This window comes from Passer montanus, unplaced genomic scaffold (assembly GCF_014805655.1).
Source record: "Passer montanus isolate IOZ18808 unplaced genomic scaffold, ASM1480565v1 scaffold13, whole genome shotgun sequence".
NCBI lineage: Eukaryota > Metazoa > Chordata > Aves > Passeriformes > Passeridae > Passer > Passer montanus.
Window position 1 is genome coordinate 5,291,256 of NW_024359832.1, and position 16,103 is coordinate 5,307,358.

The 16,103-nt window shown below is 35.4% G+C and overlaps 1 protein-coding gene across 2 annotated transcripts in view; it reads right to left on the reverse strand.

Annotated features, from left to right (window-relative positions):
• SLC30A9 (solute carrier family 30 member 9) overlaps nucleotides 1-16,097 on the reverse strand; it is a 33,511-nt gene extending 17,414 nt beyond the window's left edge. Inside the window, exons 1-13 of one of the 2 annotated variants that reach the window (XM_039698829.1) lie at nucleotides 15,993-16,097; nucleotides 14,058-14,234; nucleotides 11,661-11,723; nucleotides 8,806-8,905; nucleotides 7,928-8,020; nucleotides 7,623-7,705; nucleotides 6,530-6,588; nucleotides 5,766-5,833; nucleotides 4,627-4,729; nucleotides 2,833-2,888; nucleotides 1,398-1,533; nucleotides 937-976; nucleotides 451-522 (exon numbers count right to left, since the gene is read on the reverse strand). In XM_039698829.1, the coding sequence (XP_039554763.1) occupies nucleotides 451-522; nucleotides 937-976; nucleotides 1,398-1,533; nucleotides 2,833-2,888; nucleotides 4,627-4,729; nucleotides 5,766-5,833; nucleotides 6,530-6,588; nucleotides 7,623-7,705; nucleotides 7,928-8,020; nucleotides 8,806-8,905; nucleotides 11,661-11,723; nucleotides 14,058-14,234; nucleotides 15,993-16,089 (1,147 nt within the window). In that variant the 5' untranslated portion in view covers nucleotides 16,090-16,097. Of the gene's footprint in view, nucleotides 1-450; nucleotides 523-936; nucleotides 977-1,397; nucleotides 1,534-2,832; nucleotides 2,889-4,626; nucleotides 4,730-5,765; nucleotides 5,834-6,529; nucleotides 6,589-7,622; nucleotides 7,706-7,927; nucleotides 8,021-8,805; nucleotides 8,906-11,660; nucleotides 11,724-14,057; nucleotides 14,235-14,945; nucleotides 15,057-15,992 lie in introns of those variants that run through there. The other variant, XM_039698830.1, reaches the window with a different exon arrangement.
• Between the last annotated feature and the right edge of the window lie 6 nt (nucleotides 16,098-16,103).

Here is a 16,103-nt window from a genome sequence, read left to right on the forward strand (position 1 = left end):
TGAAAATTTAGCTTTACTATGTTATGCATTAACACAGTAAATTAACTTAAACTATACTAACAACAACAATTTAAAAGAACAATTAATGCAATTATATAGGTGTAAACTGAATTTTTGCATATGCTCACACTTCCAAAAGCATTTATACATACACAGAACAAGCCCAGTTATAGCAGCTTCTAAAAAACGTTAGAAAAATTAAAAGGGGCATTTATCCTGAAAAACACATATGTTTAAACATGTTTAAACACAGTCAAGTGTTTAATAGCACTCTTAAATCAACCGTTCTCACCTAATTTGTAAAATGTTATTGTTAGTAAAATAGAAAACAGATCAATAAAGGGAAAAGTAAGAGGGAAAACAGAAAATTGTTGATATCATTATTGAAATACTAGTGAACAGATTGTGTTTAAATAACACTACATACCTTACTGCTATACTGATACATACCATATTGATAAAATGAAAGACCCTTGGCTCGAGCACTCCTCCGAATTTCATTTATAGCAACAAGCAGGGTGGCTGAAACAACAAAGTTATGGCTGAACATTGCTAGAGGCAAAAGGACTCGTTTCCATTTTGAAAAGAGGAGTTTTTGGTTATATCACAGTGACAGATCACCAAGAAAGCTCTTATTGTTGGTACTTTGAATAAAGTATAGTTACTTTTTTTTCCACAAGTGTGTCTCCCATACAAATCAGAATAGTTATATTCATTGATAGTTTAATACCAAAAAGGCAATCCATGTCTACTTTCCAAATTTTGTGTCTTCAACTTCTTACTATACAGACATATATAAAAAAGTTTTCACGTGTTTCTTTTTGCAACAGAGCTCAAAACTTCATTGGGTAAGCAAAGATCAATTATTACTGTAATTACTGGCATTGTAATCTTAAGAGATTACAAATACTTAAATAGAAACTTGAAACTGCATACCTCCTTCTGATACCAATGATCCTGCTAAAATGCAGTATGCCTGTATGAAAAAACAAGAATCAGATATGACATTATATTATATGCATATTTCTACAGATCTCTTCACCACAGGATATCCAAATGTAGCATTCCAGAACCACATTATCCACAGTGTCATGTAATTGTCCCTAAACAGAAGGAAACCAATAATAATTGGATCATGCAATATTTTCCAAAACATGAAAGCAGGACCTCTTGGAAGGGAGGATATGAAAGGAAGATGCAGGGTTTAAACAACAGCTCCTTTCGCTACAGGATCAACTATAGTTTAAAGATTTTTTTTTTAAACACATTTTCGTTAAGAATGGTTTGCATTGATTATGCTGGGACTCAAACCGACTCAGGAAGTGAGTTCCAGACTATGCCACTATTTTTTATTAAGTCACTGGTGTTAGGTACAATACCAAACAAGATCAGCTTACCCAGAGAAGAGATTCTACAGGATGAGGGTGGAGTAAACCGATGATCCCATGATACCAAGAAAGTCCTGCACCCATCATGAAAATGCCTACTCCACTAATCAGGGAGGCAATATAGCGCATATTTGTGAAACCATACCTAGAAGAAAGAGAGGAGAATTATTTTAGGAATATAAGATTCTACATCTCTACAAACATATCTCAGAGTTTGCCATTAATTTTTACATGTCTTAAATTATCATCATATGACTTGGTATCTATTTAAGACAAAGCTGCTAAATCCAATCTAATCCAAGGGGGAAAAAGAACCTACTTGAAAAAGGATATCTAATGCATCTAAGGACATCAAGCATAAATGTTTTTCTAATTTGTTTTTAAACAGCTGTATTAGCTCTTATACAATGACTGAGGATGTTATTTTAAACTGAAAAAAAACCTAAAACAACATTTGTACCACTTTAAGATTTTAGTGAAATGCTACTTCTAAATGTGGACTCTAGTTTTGTGAGCAGCCTAGTATTTTAATGGGAAAAAAATTTACACATTTCTCAGTAGTTCAGCTAACACTTGCAGTTTTTAAGTGCAATAGAGGAATTAAAGCAATATTTAAAGTTTGTGTTTATTCCTTTTTTTGGTTTTAACTCCATCTACAAACAGTGCACTTCTTAGTCTGTATTAAGGAAGAACAGAAAGGAGTGAGAGGAAAAAATGAGATATGATGAATATTTGCACAAATTTGAGATTTAAATTTTCCAAATTTTAACAATGCTGTTAATGAAAAAAAGCATAACTAATCCCATAAATTAGACACATTTTTGAAGTAGTACTTAAAGAATTAATGACTTGTCCAAACATATGAGGAATAAAATAGCTCAACACTGAGAAAATATCATGGAGAGTACAGCTTATAACTTTCATGAACTTGTAAGAACTTATCAAGTAATATCCCTATGACTAGATACAAACAAGGAGCAGTTTATATCAAACACAACTCCTTATGGTACAAGTAACTAGCTTGCATAAAAGCACTTTATCGAAAAAAGGAAGAGGACAGTAATTTATTTTTTTTTTTAATCCTGTGATTCATGGCTTTAATTCTGTGATTAATGAACAGTGTTTAAAAAGTAGATCTATTAGTTGGAAGAGGCAGAAGAGCCCAGGACAACTTAGAGAAATAATGGCAATTAAAATAAAACAGAGCAAAAGCATACCACAAAAAAAATAAAAGAACCCAACACATGTACCAAGCCATTGAAATTTTAACTCCTGGAGCTTGAAAGAAAACCCTTTTCTTATTTTAGCTGTTGTAAAAGCAGAAATAATATGTTTCAGAAATGACACAAAACAGCACATTAAAACAACAAGGTGATGCACAAACAAGGACGCATCTTACTGCTAAATATAGTTACCAAAATCTTTATTTACTCAAAAAGCTTACGGATGACTAGGGTCAGGTGTCCTCGCAGACTGACTGATGCCCAAAGCCAGCAATGCCTATTTAAAACAAAAGATTAAAAAAAAAAAATTAGAAACTTTCTGTATCAACTGAACTTGAAAGGTAAAGGCAGATGTAATTTGTTGAACTGCATATATGCTTTGCTACTGATATCTTACTAGAGCTGGAATATAATCCTCCAAATTTGTCATCTAAATTTACCACTCCCAAAAAATTGTTAGTTATACCTACATATATAATATATATGCAATTATATGGTGTGTGTGTGTGTATATATAATTACTGTTAATTATAATTTTAGAATCGCAACTGAAAATGAACATTAAGTGTAATCACAAGTGTTGTTGCTGTGCTTCAGTGTGAAGGAATGAAGTTGCTCAGGGAACAAAGCTATGTAAATAAATCCCTCTCGAAGAGAAACTATACTGAGACTGTGGTGTAGTAGGGTGATGTCAACATTTAAAGCAGTAACTTTACACTGCAACTTATCTGCATATTTTGAAGGAAGAAAACCTCTTGCTATCTAAATTGCCTACCTGGGGTATATTTAATTAGGCATGTATTAAGTTGTTGATGCAGGAAGTTATAAATCTAGACCTGAATTTTGCAAAGCATGTGTTTTGTTTAAGACTATGGATAATGAAACATAGTACCAAGTATTAAAATGCAGATACTTTAGTCTTAGCAGCAGCAAGCTGCTTTGAGGAAGCAAGGTTTCTCCTGTGTTTCTCCCAAAACCACACACTCAATTACTTGGAAAAACAAAACAAACCTCCCCATTTCAGTCAACTTTGACATTTAAAAAACAGAGTAGCTCTTCAATGTGATACCACTATTAAACTTGGTTCACCTATACACTGACACACTTAAATTTATGGGGAGGCCAGCCTTATCAGTTGAATTAGGAGCACCCCTGTCTTCACTTTGCATCTGGATCACCTGAGACTGTGAAATCATCAAACAAACTGTGAGTTTTCAACTCAGTCTTTCTGGACAGAGAAGCATACGGGGTCCAACGCAAGCAAAAAGTTTGCCAAAACTATGTTAATAGACTTTTCAAGATATTCAGTCTGCTCTAAGGTCCCATAGATTTCTCAGATTTGGAGGAGCACAAGACTTGCATTTTATGAGTGACAAGCTACTCAAGGACTCCTCTTGCTTGAGCTGCAGGAGCCTTTCCTTCAACCCTTTCTTTAAGGGTTGATTTTTTTCCCCCCCAAAGCCTTGCAATATCATTTCAAGTCTCATAACATGTGTTTCAAGCACACTACAGAAAACACTGGAAGAAACAACAATAATTTTATCCCTGCACATTAATATTACATGTCAAATTCTGAGCCTGCCACTCCACTTCTCAAAGTAAACGTACCACATATGGGGCTACTCGTGCTGTGATAGGCTGATAGGTAATCAAGGAATAGAAAAAGAAAACAAGATGAATAAGTAACAAAGTCTGACACTGTATTACAGTAACTGACAGGAAAAGCATTTCTAGTTAACATTTAACCAAAATACTAACCAAAATCATTTTAGTTTCAAGTACTACTCATGATCCATGAAGTAGCTGAGTACAGTTCTTACTGCAACTCTACTCTTGCAACTTACTTCTAAAAAACTTCAAAATCTGCATTCTGACTTCTCATTTTTACATTAATACAAATAAAGAAGCATCCTATTTTTTTAAATTCAAGTGCATCACAACTACTCTAAGTATCTGTCTTTATCCCCAGTTTTACTACAAGTACTAACTTGAGCAGAATGGAAAAAAATACTCACCTGGTTACATGTGTCTGCTAAAGAATGTATGGCTTCTGAAAACATACTTGCAGAACCCGTGTAAACCCAAGCAAGTAGCTTAAAGAAAAAATTTAACCCATTTCTGAAAACAAAGAGAAGAAATAACAGAATAGTTGATGTTTAATATTTTCAGCAAAGCCAGAAGTGCTGTACAATCATGTGTTATCTGCCAGAAAGGGGTCAGCTCAAATATCAGTTTAATAATTAGAGAGCTGTGCAAACAGATAATTCTTAGGGATTTTCTGCATGGTTACTGTGAAAAAAGTCCTTTCAGCTAAACTTGATAAAGATACACAATTTACTTTTCAGAAATCATTAACTTCTAAGCAGCTCCAAATAAGTTACACTTCCTGAAAACTACCATCACACTCACTACTCAGAGCAACTAATTTTCTACCAGTGGGAGAATACAAGTCTGTACAACTTCCATTTCTATTTTTTCAATCCTTTACCTCCTACACATCCTCCACCAATACTGTAGAGCAAGATTCCCTACTTCATCCTCAGTCTGAGCCATTCTCAGTAGGATACAGATGTGAGACAACTGACAGGAAGACAAGGATGTCACTGTAAAAATTATCTATGGAACTTCTCCATTAAGACGCTCAGTGTGTATTGTGTAGACGTTTCTACAGCTTATTGCCAATTTTTTAAGTATCTAAATAAAGTGTGAGAAGAAATTATTAACAACATCTTCTAGTGGCATATTTTAACACGTGCCAGAAATTATATTCAAGTTAGAGGAAGCAAACCCAGCAGATTCTGAGAAGGCAGCTTTCGATTAGAAAAGAAATAACAGTATACAGAGAAAAGTGAATTCTTTTCTGTTGATCATATGGAACATTCTTTAAAATGTATAAAAAGCTTCATCTCAAGAAGGAGCAAGAAAAACGGACAACTTTAAATACCTGCTTCTTCAGGTCCTTCAAAATTTTAGTTGTCCTTTAAGAAACAGTATAGGGTGATCAACTCAAAAAGAATTGCTCTTCTCTGTAACTTTAGTTACAGACACAGCCATCTTTATCTTAAATACACACACTGATACTATTTCCAAGACAATATAAATAAATTACTTTCATTGCATAAACAAAACTTTTTTTTTTCTTTTTTTTACTTACATGCAAATAGCTACCATTACCACCTTCCCTGGTCCCTTGAAAAACATAGTTGCTGTACTGGAGCGTGGCTACATAAAAAAATAACAGATTATTTAGTAATTAAATCTTGATCTCATCAGACACTTACCATACAAATTAAATAAAAATCTTTGCACTTGCCTTGTAATGAAAAAGTTCTTGAAGGCAACTAATTTACTACTAAATGTTCAGCCAAACTGCAATTGGGTCTTAGGTATTTCTACAAATGGTTGGCTATTAAAAAGAAACCTCCAACGAAGTCCCCAGCAGAGGCCACTGCAGCCACAAGGCCCAGAGCCCACTAAGGAATCATTCTGCACACCCAAGCACCTGGACCTAGTTTGTGTGTCTACTTAAGCAAAAACAAAGTGCCAGCAGTACACAGACAAAAGCATTCATCTTCTAGGGTCTTTTTTCTTAAAGAAACTTACTTAGGTTTTTTTAATTAACACTATATTCACCACACATAGTAATAGGTTATACTTGAAATCATGTGTACAGCTGCAATTTTGATAAGAAGGCAACTGAAAGAAAACCCTCTTACTGATGGATTACATTGTCACAGTAGGAACCCATTCAAGCTATCATCACAACATTTACTACTGCATAACAATCAGATATAGATCTGGTATATCACAGTGCAAAAAAATCTTCCAGTAATATTCAGTTACACAAATTTTCCTTCAAAAGGTGTCATAACACACTCCACTATACTTTTCTAGCCAAACACTTGAAAATGACCTTACCTTAGTATTTCCAAAGAACTCCTTATATTCCCACAACAGCCTTTGGTTTCTGAACAGATCTGCAGTACAAAATTTGCATCATGAATATGTGCTAGCAACCAGTAGTTTCAGGAATTGAAGTCTACTTTTTTTATGCAGCACCCAACTTCTAATGAGAGCTAGATGATCTAAGAAAGAACTCCTCCCTTGATATTGTTAATCAGAAACACATGTTGTTATGCAAAATGCCAAATACAATCTGTTATGATCCCATACATGGTTACCATTTCTACCAACAAATGATAATGCACAGGAAAAAACCTCAAAATATACTTCTGCAAATTCATTTTATTTATATACAGAAATTATTATTCAGGTCAATAAAAATGTTAAGGTTCCTGACTGCACTTTCAGTACACTTACAGATACCTTAACAGGTGTCTGCAGCTCCAGCCTTTTTTGACAGAAGGGTGTTCTAGTGGCACAACTGTTTCAAAAAAAAATTGACCTCTCATTTTAAGGTACACAACTGGACTAAGTATCTTGAAGCGGTATTGCCTCTTGTGTGATTTTAACTAACTAGACAGATCCAAATATGTCACAAACTACTGATTTGTCTGTACATATTATTGATAATACCAGCAAGGATAACAAAAATATGAATATACAAAAAAAATTATTCGGGGGTACTTCCCCCCTTCTGAAACACAAAGGCAAGCTGAATTCTTTTCAGAGTAAAATAACTGAGTAGTGGCATGGTATAAATATTTGGATGAGTTTTAACTCTTCTCAAAATTCTCAATTAAATAAAATGCAAAAGCATTGAAAATGTAAATTATCATCAAAAAATTGAAAGCCCCCTGCCAAGAGTACGACTATAGATATCCACTGAATATATGTTCTTCCTATATCACAAAGATGATAAATTGCAAGACAGTAACAGACCGTATGTGCATAGATAGTAACATTTTACTCTAAGATTATGCCTTAAAACCTAGTCAGCAATTACTAGTTACAAATTTACATGTTTTCAATAAAGTAACTCTATCTTGTGGATTTCTAGCAATCATACTTTCTTGCTATATTTCAAGGTATTTGAAAACTCTATACTTACTTTCTCTGTACTTGATCTCTGCCTCTTTACGTCGCTTTCTTTCTCTGGCAAGAGCCTCTGGACTACCCCAAACTTCAAGAGACCTGCATGAAGTAAAAGTATCTTAAAAATGTTTCTATTCATGCAACTTTTTTTTCAAGCATAAAACCATACTACTGAATTCTTATACACCATGTAATTATAATAATCAGGATATAACATACGTTCAGATAGAAAATGGAAAACATTATTGCCCTTTCACACTGCAAACCCAACTTTTGAACCTCTTTTCTCTCTCTCATATCATCCTTTTTAAATGTTCTTACTTTGCCTCTACATCGGATCTCAGGTACACCGTGAAAGTCTCAGTGTCATCATGGGGACTTCGTCGCTTAATTTTTCTCAGCTGGTCTAAATCACTAAGGAAAGCAGACAAAGAGTTTAGTGTAAGAAAAGGATCATATTGTTCTGATTTGACTTTTATGTCTGGGTGATCTACCATTTTCATATTACTAATTTGTTGTACAAAAAAAGGGAAGTTGTCACTTCAAATAGAACAGACAGACAACATGAAGCAAAAGATCTCTAGCAGGCTATTGAAAACTGTTTTTCACATCCAAAAGTCCAAATCATATCTCCATACTATGAAATGCTACAAACTGAAGACAAAGAATTAAGACATTAAATTATAAAACATTCAATGAACAATCTGTACACAACTGATAATGTACACATATGCTAAGCAAGAGGCTTTATGAACTAGCCTCCCTAAATGGAAATCAGCAGTCACGTGAAAATAAAATTTAATCCCAAAATTTCCACTCCTAGCACAAGCTGCAAAAGGCTGAAGATAACAAAGCGACTCAGGGAAACAGATAAAATTTCCTGTGCTGAGCTACACATTAGGGCATCCACACCATTATGTAAAAACAGGAGGAACAGAGGTGTCTCCCCCCAGGTAGATTTATGGTCTCATAAGTACAAATCAACTACTTTAAGAAGCAAGTACTGAAACATGAATAGCGAGTGCAAGCTCCTAGTCCACTGTAAAACTAAGCAAGAACTAACTTCAGCCACTTACAATTATGTTCACCATAAAAACATTTAGAAAAAGTTGTGCAAAATCATTCTACAATCACAGTTACTTCTCATGCAGAAATGAACAAATATTCAGAATTTAAATCTCAACTCAAATCCATCATACCTGGATTTAAGACAAAACTCATTTATTGCTCTGACTCCAGTGATGAAGTTATTCTGTGTGTATTTTGGTCCATATTCTCTTTTTTTAAGGACTGGTTTCACTTAAAAAAAAAATAGATACACAAGTCACTCATAGAGACTACAGTAGAAACCTCAAAAATTAATTCAATCCAGTATCATACTGTCATATCTCTTACTGGAAATCTGAAAAACAGTGTCAGTGATAGAGAAAATTGACAGTGAAGAGAAAGGTATCTTCCTCATTGTGGAAATGAGTAAGGTAGAATAACTGCTCCATAACTGCTACTTTTTAAGCTGCAGTTCAGGGTTCTCAAACCTAGCTGCCACAGTCAGCTACTTCTTCAACTTTGATGTCAGAGATGATGCTTGGCTACATAAATACCATTCAAATATGGCCATTTGGAAACCCTTTGAAAAAAAAGCTGTTTCATTCAAATATTGTCATTTGGAAACTCTTGGTCTAACAACTGAAATAGCAACAGGCTGCCCCATTTCTATTTTTTCTAATAATCAAGTTCACTTTCTGCAGATAAGACTTTTGACCTTTGCAGAGCATATAGAGAAATGAGACAGACTGTATACATAATTTTTCTCAACTATTATGTTCAAATTTAGTACTCTCAACATTGGGCATTTATAACAATTAAAAACATACATGCTTTAATTATAATGTTTTTTAAGTCTGGAAGATGTACTCTTATCACATCAAATTTTCATGCACAAGGAAAAGAATACCATACATATTCAGAAAAATTATAAATGGAATTTTAAATTTATGCTATTATTTTCTACTTGTCTGTATGTACATAACTTCATCTTATTCTCAAATATAAATCACTGTACACTAACATGCATTAAAACCACACTCACTGGAAAACTAGTTACATTTAGAAAATTATAATACAACTAAGTAACACTGTAATGTAACTAACATTACAGAATACAACTTAAAAAGCCCAGATTCTACTGGAGAGAAGACTTTAGAGAACACATGAACTTCTTGCAAATCACAGGATTGATATGATTTCTGTAGCTGGTCCAGAACTACTCCTTAAGTCACATGATACTTACAGAAAGACAATGCTTTTAAAGACTTTGAGAAAATTTTCCCAGAGTTCTACATTGTCCTATTTCTGTGTTTTGATGCTTAATAGCAAAATATATTGCTTGACTCTCCATGATGCACTAACAGCACAGGTATCAATATTTATCACAATAATCTGATTTCTCTCATCCACATTGAACTTGAAGAATTTTTTAAGTCCCTGAATAATCACATTCATCCCACAAAGCTCCTGAGTGAAGGTAATGAAAGAGACTTTAGATATTTCCTAAAAACAGTACACTATTTACTAGGGTTAGAACAGACTGATAATTTTTAATCAAGAACATTTCCCATCTTTTATTTAAAACAAATATACAGTCAAATCACATTAACCTTACTAAAAAACAACTTATGGATTTATCAAAAACTTACTAACTTGCCTTTCAGAAATACAGGTCCATTTCACTAACATAAATCATATATTGTACATTGTATATATTGTACTGTAATTGTATATTGCACAGTATACCAACAATCCTACTCCTAGTTCAAATAACTGTATAAAACTGTGGTAAATGTGGAGGCAAAAAAACCCCTTATTTCCAAAAGAAAGACAAGCTCAACAAAAGATGATGTAAATAAAACACTTTAAAAAGCACGTTTGAGATTAGTGAGCCTTAAAAAATGTTACTGTCTTTCTAATACTTAGTAATACTTGGAGCAGTAAGTTTCTCAGCCAGAGCAGCATTTTAAGACTAGAATTCCACTTTCTAGACACTAGCAAAATCCTTAACATAAACATTTCTCCTTGAACATCTTTAATTAAGAGAGAGAAAACTCTTACTGAAACATCTATCTATTTTCACAATTATTTCACAGAAATTTCTCCTATCTACCTTGCATCTTCCCCTGCATGCATACACTAAGAGACAATAAATCTAAAGAAACTGACATCCCCCTGCACCACTGGGGATGAGATGGTGGAGAAAAGCAGGAGAAGATTAAGCCTGAGAAGAAGTGAAGGGTTAGTGGAAAGTATTTTAAGATTTAGTTTTTATTTCTCAATATTGTAGTCTGATTTGACTGGCAATAAAATAACTGATTTTCCCCAAGTGCAATCTGTTTTGCCCATGACAGTACTTGGTGAGTGATCTCTCCCTGTCCTTATCTCAACTCATAAGCCTGTCACTACATTTTCTCTACCCTATCCAACTAAGGAGGGGAGTGATAGACCAGTGGCACCTGGTGTCCAGCCAGTGCCAAGCCCACCACATTACTACACACAAATAGGAATTTTACAGAACTCAGATTAGGCAGTTCATGTGGTCAAAATATATTTAGAAGCAACACTGATTAGATTAACTCAGTAATAAGAAAGAACAGAGGAAGACTTAGAACAAGGAATGGGGAAGATCAAGTATTCAGCTTAGCCACATTAAGTCTGAGAGGGAGAATGGACATGCCTAAAAAGGAGGCATGCAAGGAGGACAGACTGCAACAATACATGAAAAAACAAGTCAGTCTTTTCCTAAGGAACTCTGCAGCTTAAATGAAAATTACAAACAAACACAGAAGAGTCATTAGAAGAAATACTGCTATGTTTGATTTTTTTATGAGTAATTTTCAAACAAACAGTACCAAACAAAGCTGGCACACAAGTGTGTTTGAAAATGCTATTCACATAACTTGCTTACACAACTGAAGAGGAGCCACAGTTTCCTTACACTCTTTTTTTTTTTTTACTACTAGCAAACAGCAGTAAAGTTCCAATACATTAAATATTACTTTACCTTTTACTTGGATTGGCTGTTTAGGTGAAGACTGCTTTTGGCCTGCATTGGTTGTATCTTGTCCTGTAAAAGAAAATTAAAGCTCATTGTAAATATGGAAGTACCTACTTTTCTATTCAGTAAAGAGTTTGACTGACATAACATTAAAATATATCTTAATATTGCACTGCACCCTGACAATTAAAAAATGCATCTGACTGATTTCCAACATCCAAAACTCTTAAAAGTCAGAGAGGAAAAAAAAAGTAAATATTTAATATAACATTGATCAATAAGCTTCTAGCAGCTTGCAGAAGAGCACCAATTTGGAACATATTTCAGAAAGCACTTCAAATTTAAAGAAATATATTTTAACAGTGTACTTCTGTTTTGGGACAAGTTTTAAAACTGTAGGTCAGTAAATATAATTAACACTATATGGCTCATGGCTTCTCTGTATCAGAGTGTTTTCCAAGCTGGAATTCAATTTTAAGGGACAGAAGCTTTTTCATTTACAAAAAGTTAGCTCCTTAAAACACAGAATATTAAACTAAAATCCACAACTCATAGGTAATAAACTGGAGCTAGAATGAAAACAAAGTCTTTTAGCTGGTTTTGAAACCTGAGGATATGATTCTATTAAAAAAAAACCAACAAAATATAACTTACAATAGTGAAATGAATCTTAATATTTGGAAAACCACAAATTCCAGTAATTTTAGTGAGATTTCTAGTTAGAAACCAGAAGTAATACTTGGAAATTCAAACAAATATTGCATCCTTGTCTCATACATCTCGACACAGCTTTCAGAACAAAAACCTTATGATTCTAACATGACAAACCAATATACCCACTCCTTTGTGTCCTACCACTCTGTAACATCGGAGGTTTGCCACACATTCATAGTCATTCACAAAATTAAAAATTACCTTATTCAAAGTGATATATTTTTTTTAATTAAGATTTTTTTAGCAGGTTAGTGCTAAGTAATGAGGTACTTCTAGCCTAACATAGTACTCAAATTATTTAAAGACCAGATTCTTTTGAAGCCTGAAACTATGTTTCAATAAGGCAATTAATTAATTCCCTAAAAGCAATTGAGAACTACACCTAATAATTCAAGGATACTTTTTTTTGAAAAATAACACTCATAAATTTATGAAGTTGATCTTCCTACATAGCAAATAAAGTTGCACCATAATGAACTAGCATTCCTCAAACAGTCATCCCTTTCACTTGAAAACAAAAGAAACAAAATCCTTTTGTTGTTCCTTTCCTTTCTTTTCTTACCGGGAAAGGACAAAAGCATTAAGATTATATCCATGGACAGAGATCTATGTACATCAAGTACCCTTTCAAAGTTTATTACTTTGGCTTAGAGTCAGAACAAAATCATAGTGCATCACTGAGGAAAAAGGATACAGAATACTTCCATTCACAATCAGTTTTTCAGACAAGTAGAGGTTGATATAGTAGCATTGTCAAGACTGAACAATGTTTAAGAGCCACTTTTGAACTTAAACATCAGAATGTAAGCCTCTTAGTTGGCTACAGTTACTAGCTTTTAAAGACTGTTGCAAGCCCCAAGAATTTACCAGTTACTAAAGAAGAAACAAATATCTGCTATCCTGACAAGGAAAAGGAAATTTTCTTTAGAAGACCACTCCATTGTAGACAAAAGCACAAAGAAAGAGAGCTTTCATTTTGAAAAGCATCTGTTATCTCCTAAGCACAGTCTTGCAGCCTGTATCTGTGCAGTCGTGCAGTTAACAAGCATCAAAAATAGAGGATGTTACAATGAAGCAAGGACAAGACACTTCTGAATTTCACAAGCACCTAACAAGCACCAGATCGACGACTGAACAGCAGGGAGGGTCAGGTTATGCACACTGTATCAAGTGTTTAATGTGAATGCTGCAGTTCTAACAGCTGTCAGATTAGAAAGCTACAGCTGATGAAACAGCTCAACCCTCTTTACCAGTCATTTATAGCCTGGCCTTGAGACGCCACAATGCTCAATAGTGGCACTCATTCAATCTTTACCATTAATTCCTTTGACACAACACACCAGAAACACTACCAAAAAAATTCAAATAAATAAGCAAAGTTGTGAAAGATGAGTAACACATGCCATTGCTTATCCCTTAAATTACTTAAGCCCTTTCAACATCCACATTTTTTCCATCAGTTTCAATTTGATTACTCTAAACTTAAACCCTTAAAATTTCAGAATGACCAAGAAATAAATTTCAGCATTCCTCCCTGCTTATGCATTTGAATTTCCTATATAGATGCTCACAACCAAAAATACTAAGTATTCTGTAATCGTAATATCATACAATTTAAAAAACTGTTATCAGCAAATACAGTAAGCTTTTACATTTTTATAAATACTCTTTATTGTAGCTTAGTATTACCTGTTTCAACTTTATGCAGGGTTTCTCCACGGGCTGATCCATTTGTATCTTCTGATCCAAGATCTTTCTTCTGACCATTGGAGGTATAAACTCTCACTTGACTCATCAACTGCACAGGCAGACGATTACATGGCAGAATATAAGACAGGCTTCCACTTTTCATTGAAACTTTCCATCCTAACAAGGTGAAGAAAAGAAAGCTGTTTCAGGCAGCCATTTTGGAAGGAAGAAGAAGGAAAAGAGGTCCTGCTCTGGCAGCATAAGTTATGGAAAGTTAGCTTGTAAGTACTGACCCACACACATTTTACCCATGTTTATGAACTACAAAATGAGAGTACATAGCATGCTTTCACTACCTTCCTTCAAACATCCACTTCTCAATTTCATTCTAACTCCAGGGGGTTTTTCCCACACTCCAGTATGCGTTTTTCCCAGAAACCTCTGGATTATCTTAAGGGTTAAAAAAAAAACCCAAAAACCAAAGCTATTTGGCAAGACTGGCTTTGTGATGCATTGTCTCATTCTAGTCATACTGCCTCAAAGTCTTTAAAAACCATATATTGATAAAAGAACAAATACAGATCACTACAAAACCGTTAGCCAGTGTTGCCATTTCATTTCACTCTGTGCACACTCTGTACAAATCATGGCTTACCAATGAAGAAAAACAGAATTGTGTGCAAATTATACAGCTGCTACAGAAATCACATAGAAAAGCAGACAACGTTGTACAAAACATTTTACAGGGAAGTGCCTTAAACTTTGCAGCATTCACAACAGACAAATTACAAGATAAAGATGCAAAAAAGTCCACTGAGAAACCACCCTGGGTAGGCAATCTTCCATCTCAAAAGATTAGCCAAAAGCAGAGTTGCAGTACAGACCAACCTGTATCAGCAATCAGTTTCTTTTAGGGAGCACAATACTTCTGTAGAGAGGGTAAATAACACCTCCAACCAGAAATGCAGCAGGGAAACTGTCTGCTTTGGAAAGCACTCACTAAAAAATAAATACATTTTTAAAAACAATTAAGAGATAGAGTCTCTTATACAAATAAATTTATAAAAACAATTAAGCAGAGAAAATCATACCAAGCATGACGACATAACCATGAATAACACAGATGTCACCAAAAAAAAGGATAATATTTTACAGAATTGTCCATTCTGTAAAAGTCTCAACAGCTTCCCTTTTTAGTCTTGTGCACACCTGCATGTCTATATGCAACAACCTGAACCTTACAGAAGGAAAAATTTCCCCAAAAAAGGACAGCTCTTACTGACAGTTGTCACAATGTGACAAAAGCCCTTAATATTGAAGTCAACGCAGTTCACTGAACTTACTTATTACGAATTTATAAAACACTACAACACTGGCACAAGATAAGCAGTGGTTTCCTAAGCTTTTGTGATACTGGAGCAAGGGAAACTTAATCAGCACATTTAGAGGGTATTTTTCCTACTCATTCACACACACACAAGAAACTGCTAAAGAAAAAGAGCATTTGCTGCAACTTAATCGTGACTACACAGAAAGGGGGAAAACTGCTCGGAACTCAAATTCCCTGAGATGTGTGGCCTAAAGCGAGCCAGGGCTCGCCCCTCGGGCCAGCGGCAGCCCGGTAAGGCCGCGCTGTATTTTCCGCAATTACTGCAAACTCCGGCCCGGCTCGGCCATGACTGCCTTTTTACGTCAGAAGGGCTGGCACAGCCCGGCCGAGGACACCCGGCCCCGCTCCCAAAACACCTCCGCGTTTTCCTTCTTTTCACAGCCGACCCCCAGACAGCAGCCGCCGCTCCCCGGACCGCGGGTGCCCGCGGCGCTACCGCTCCGGGAGGGACCCCGGCTGCCACCACCGCCGGCACTCGCTGCGCCCCAGGCGACCGCGGAGCTCCGTCCCAGCTCCCTGCGAGCCCCGGGCCCCGCAGGACTCACCGTGGCAGGCGCGGGGCCGCGGCGCCGCCTGGCACCGCAGGTACAGGCGGTAGAGGCCGCGGCAGCCGCGCCGCGGGGCGGCCAGGGCCGGCATCATGGCGGCGGCCGCTC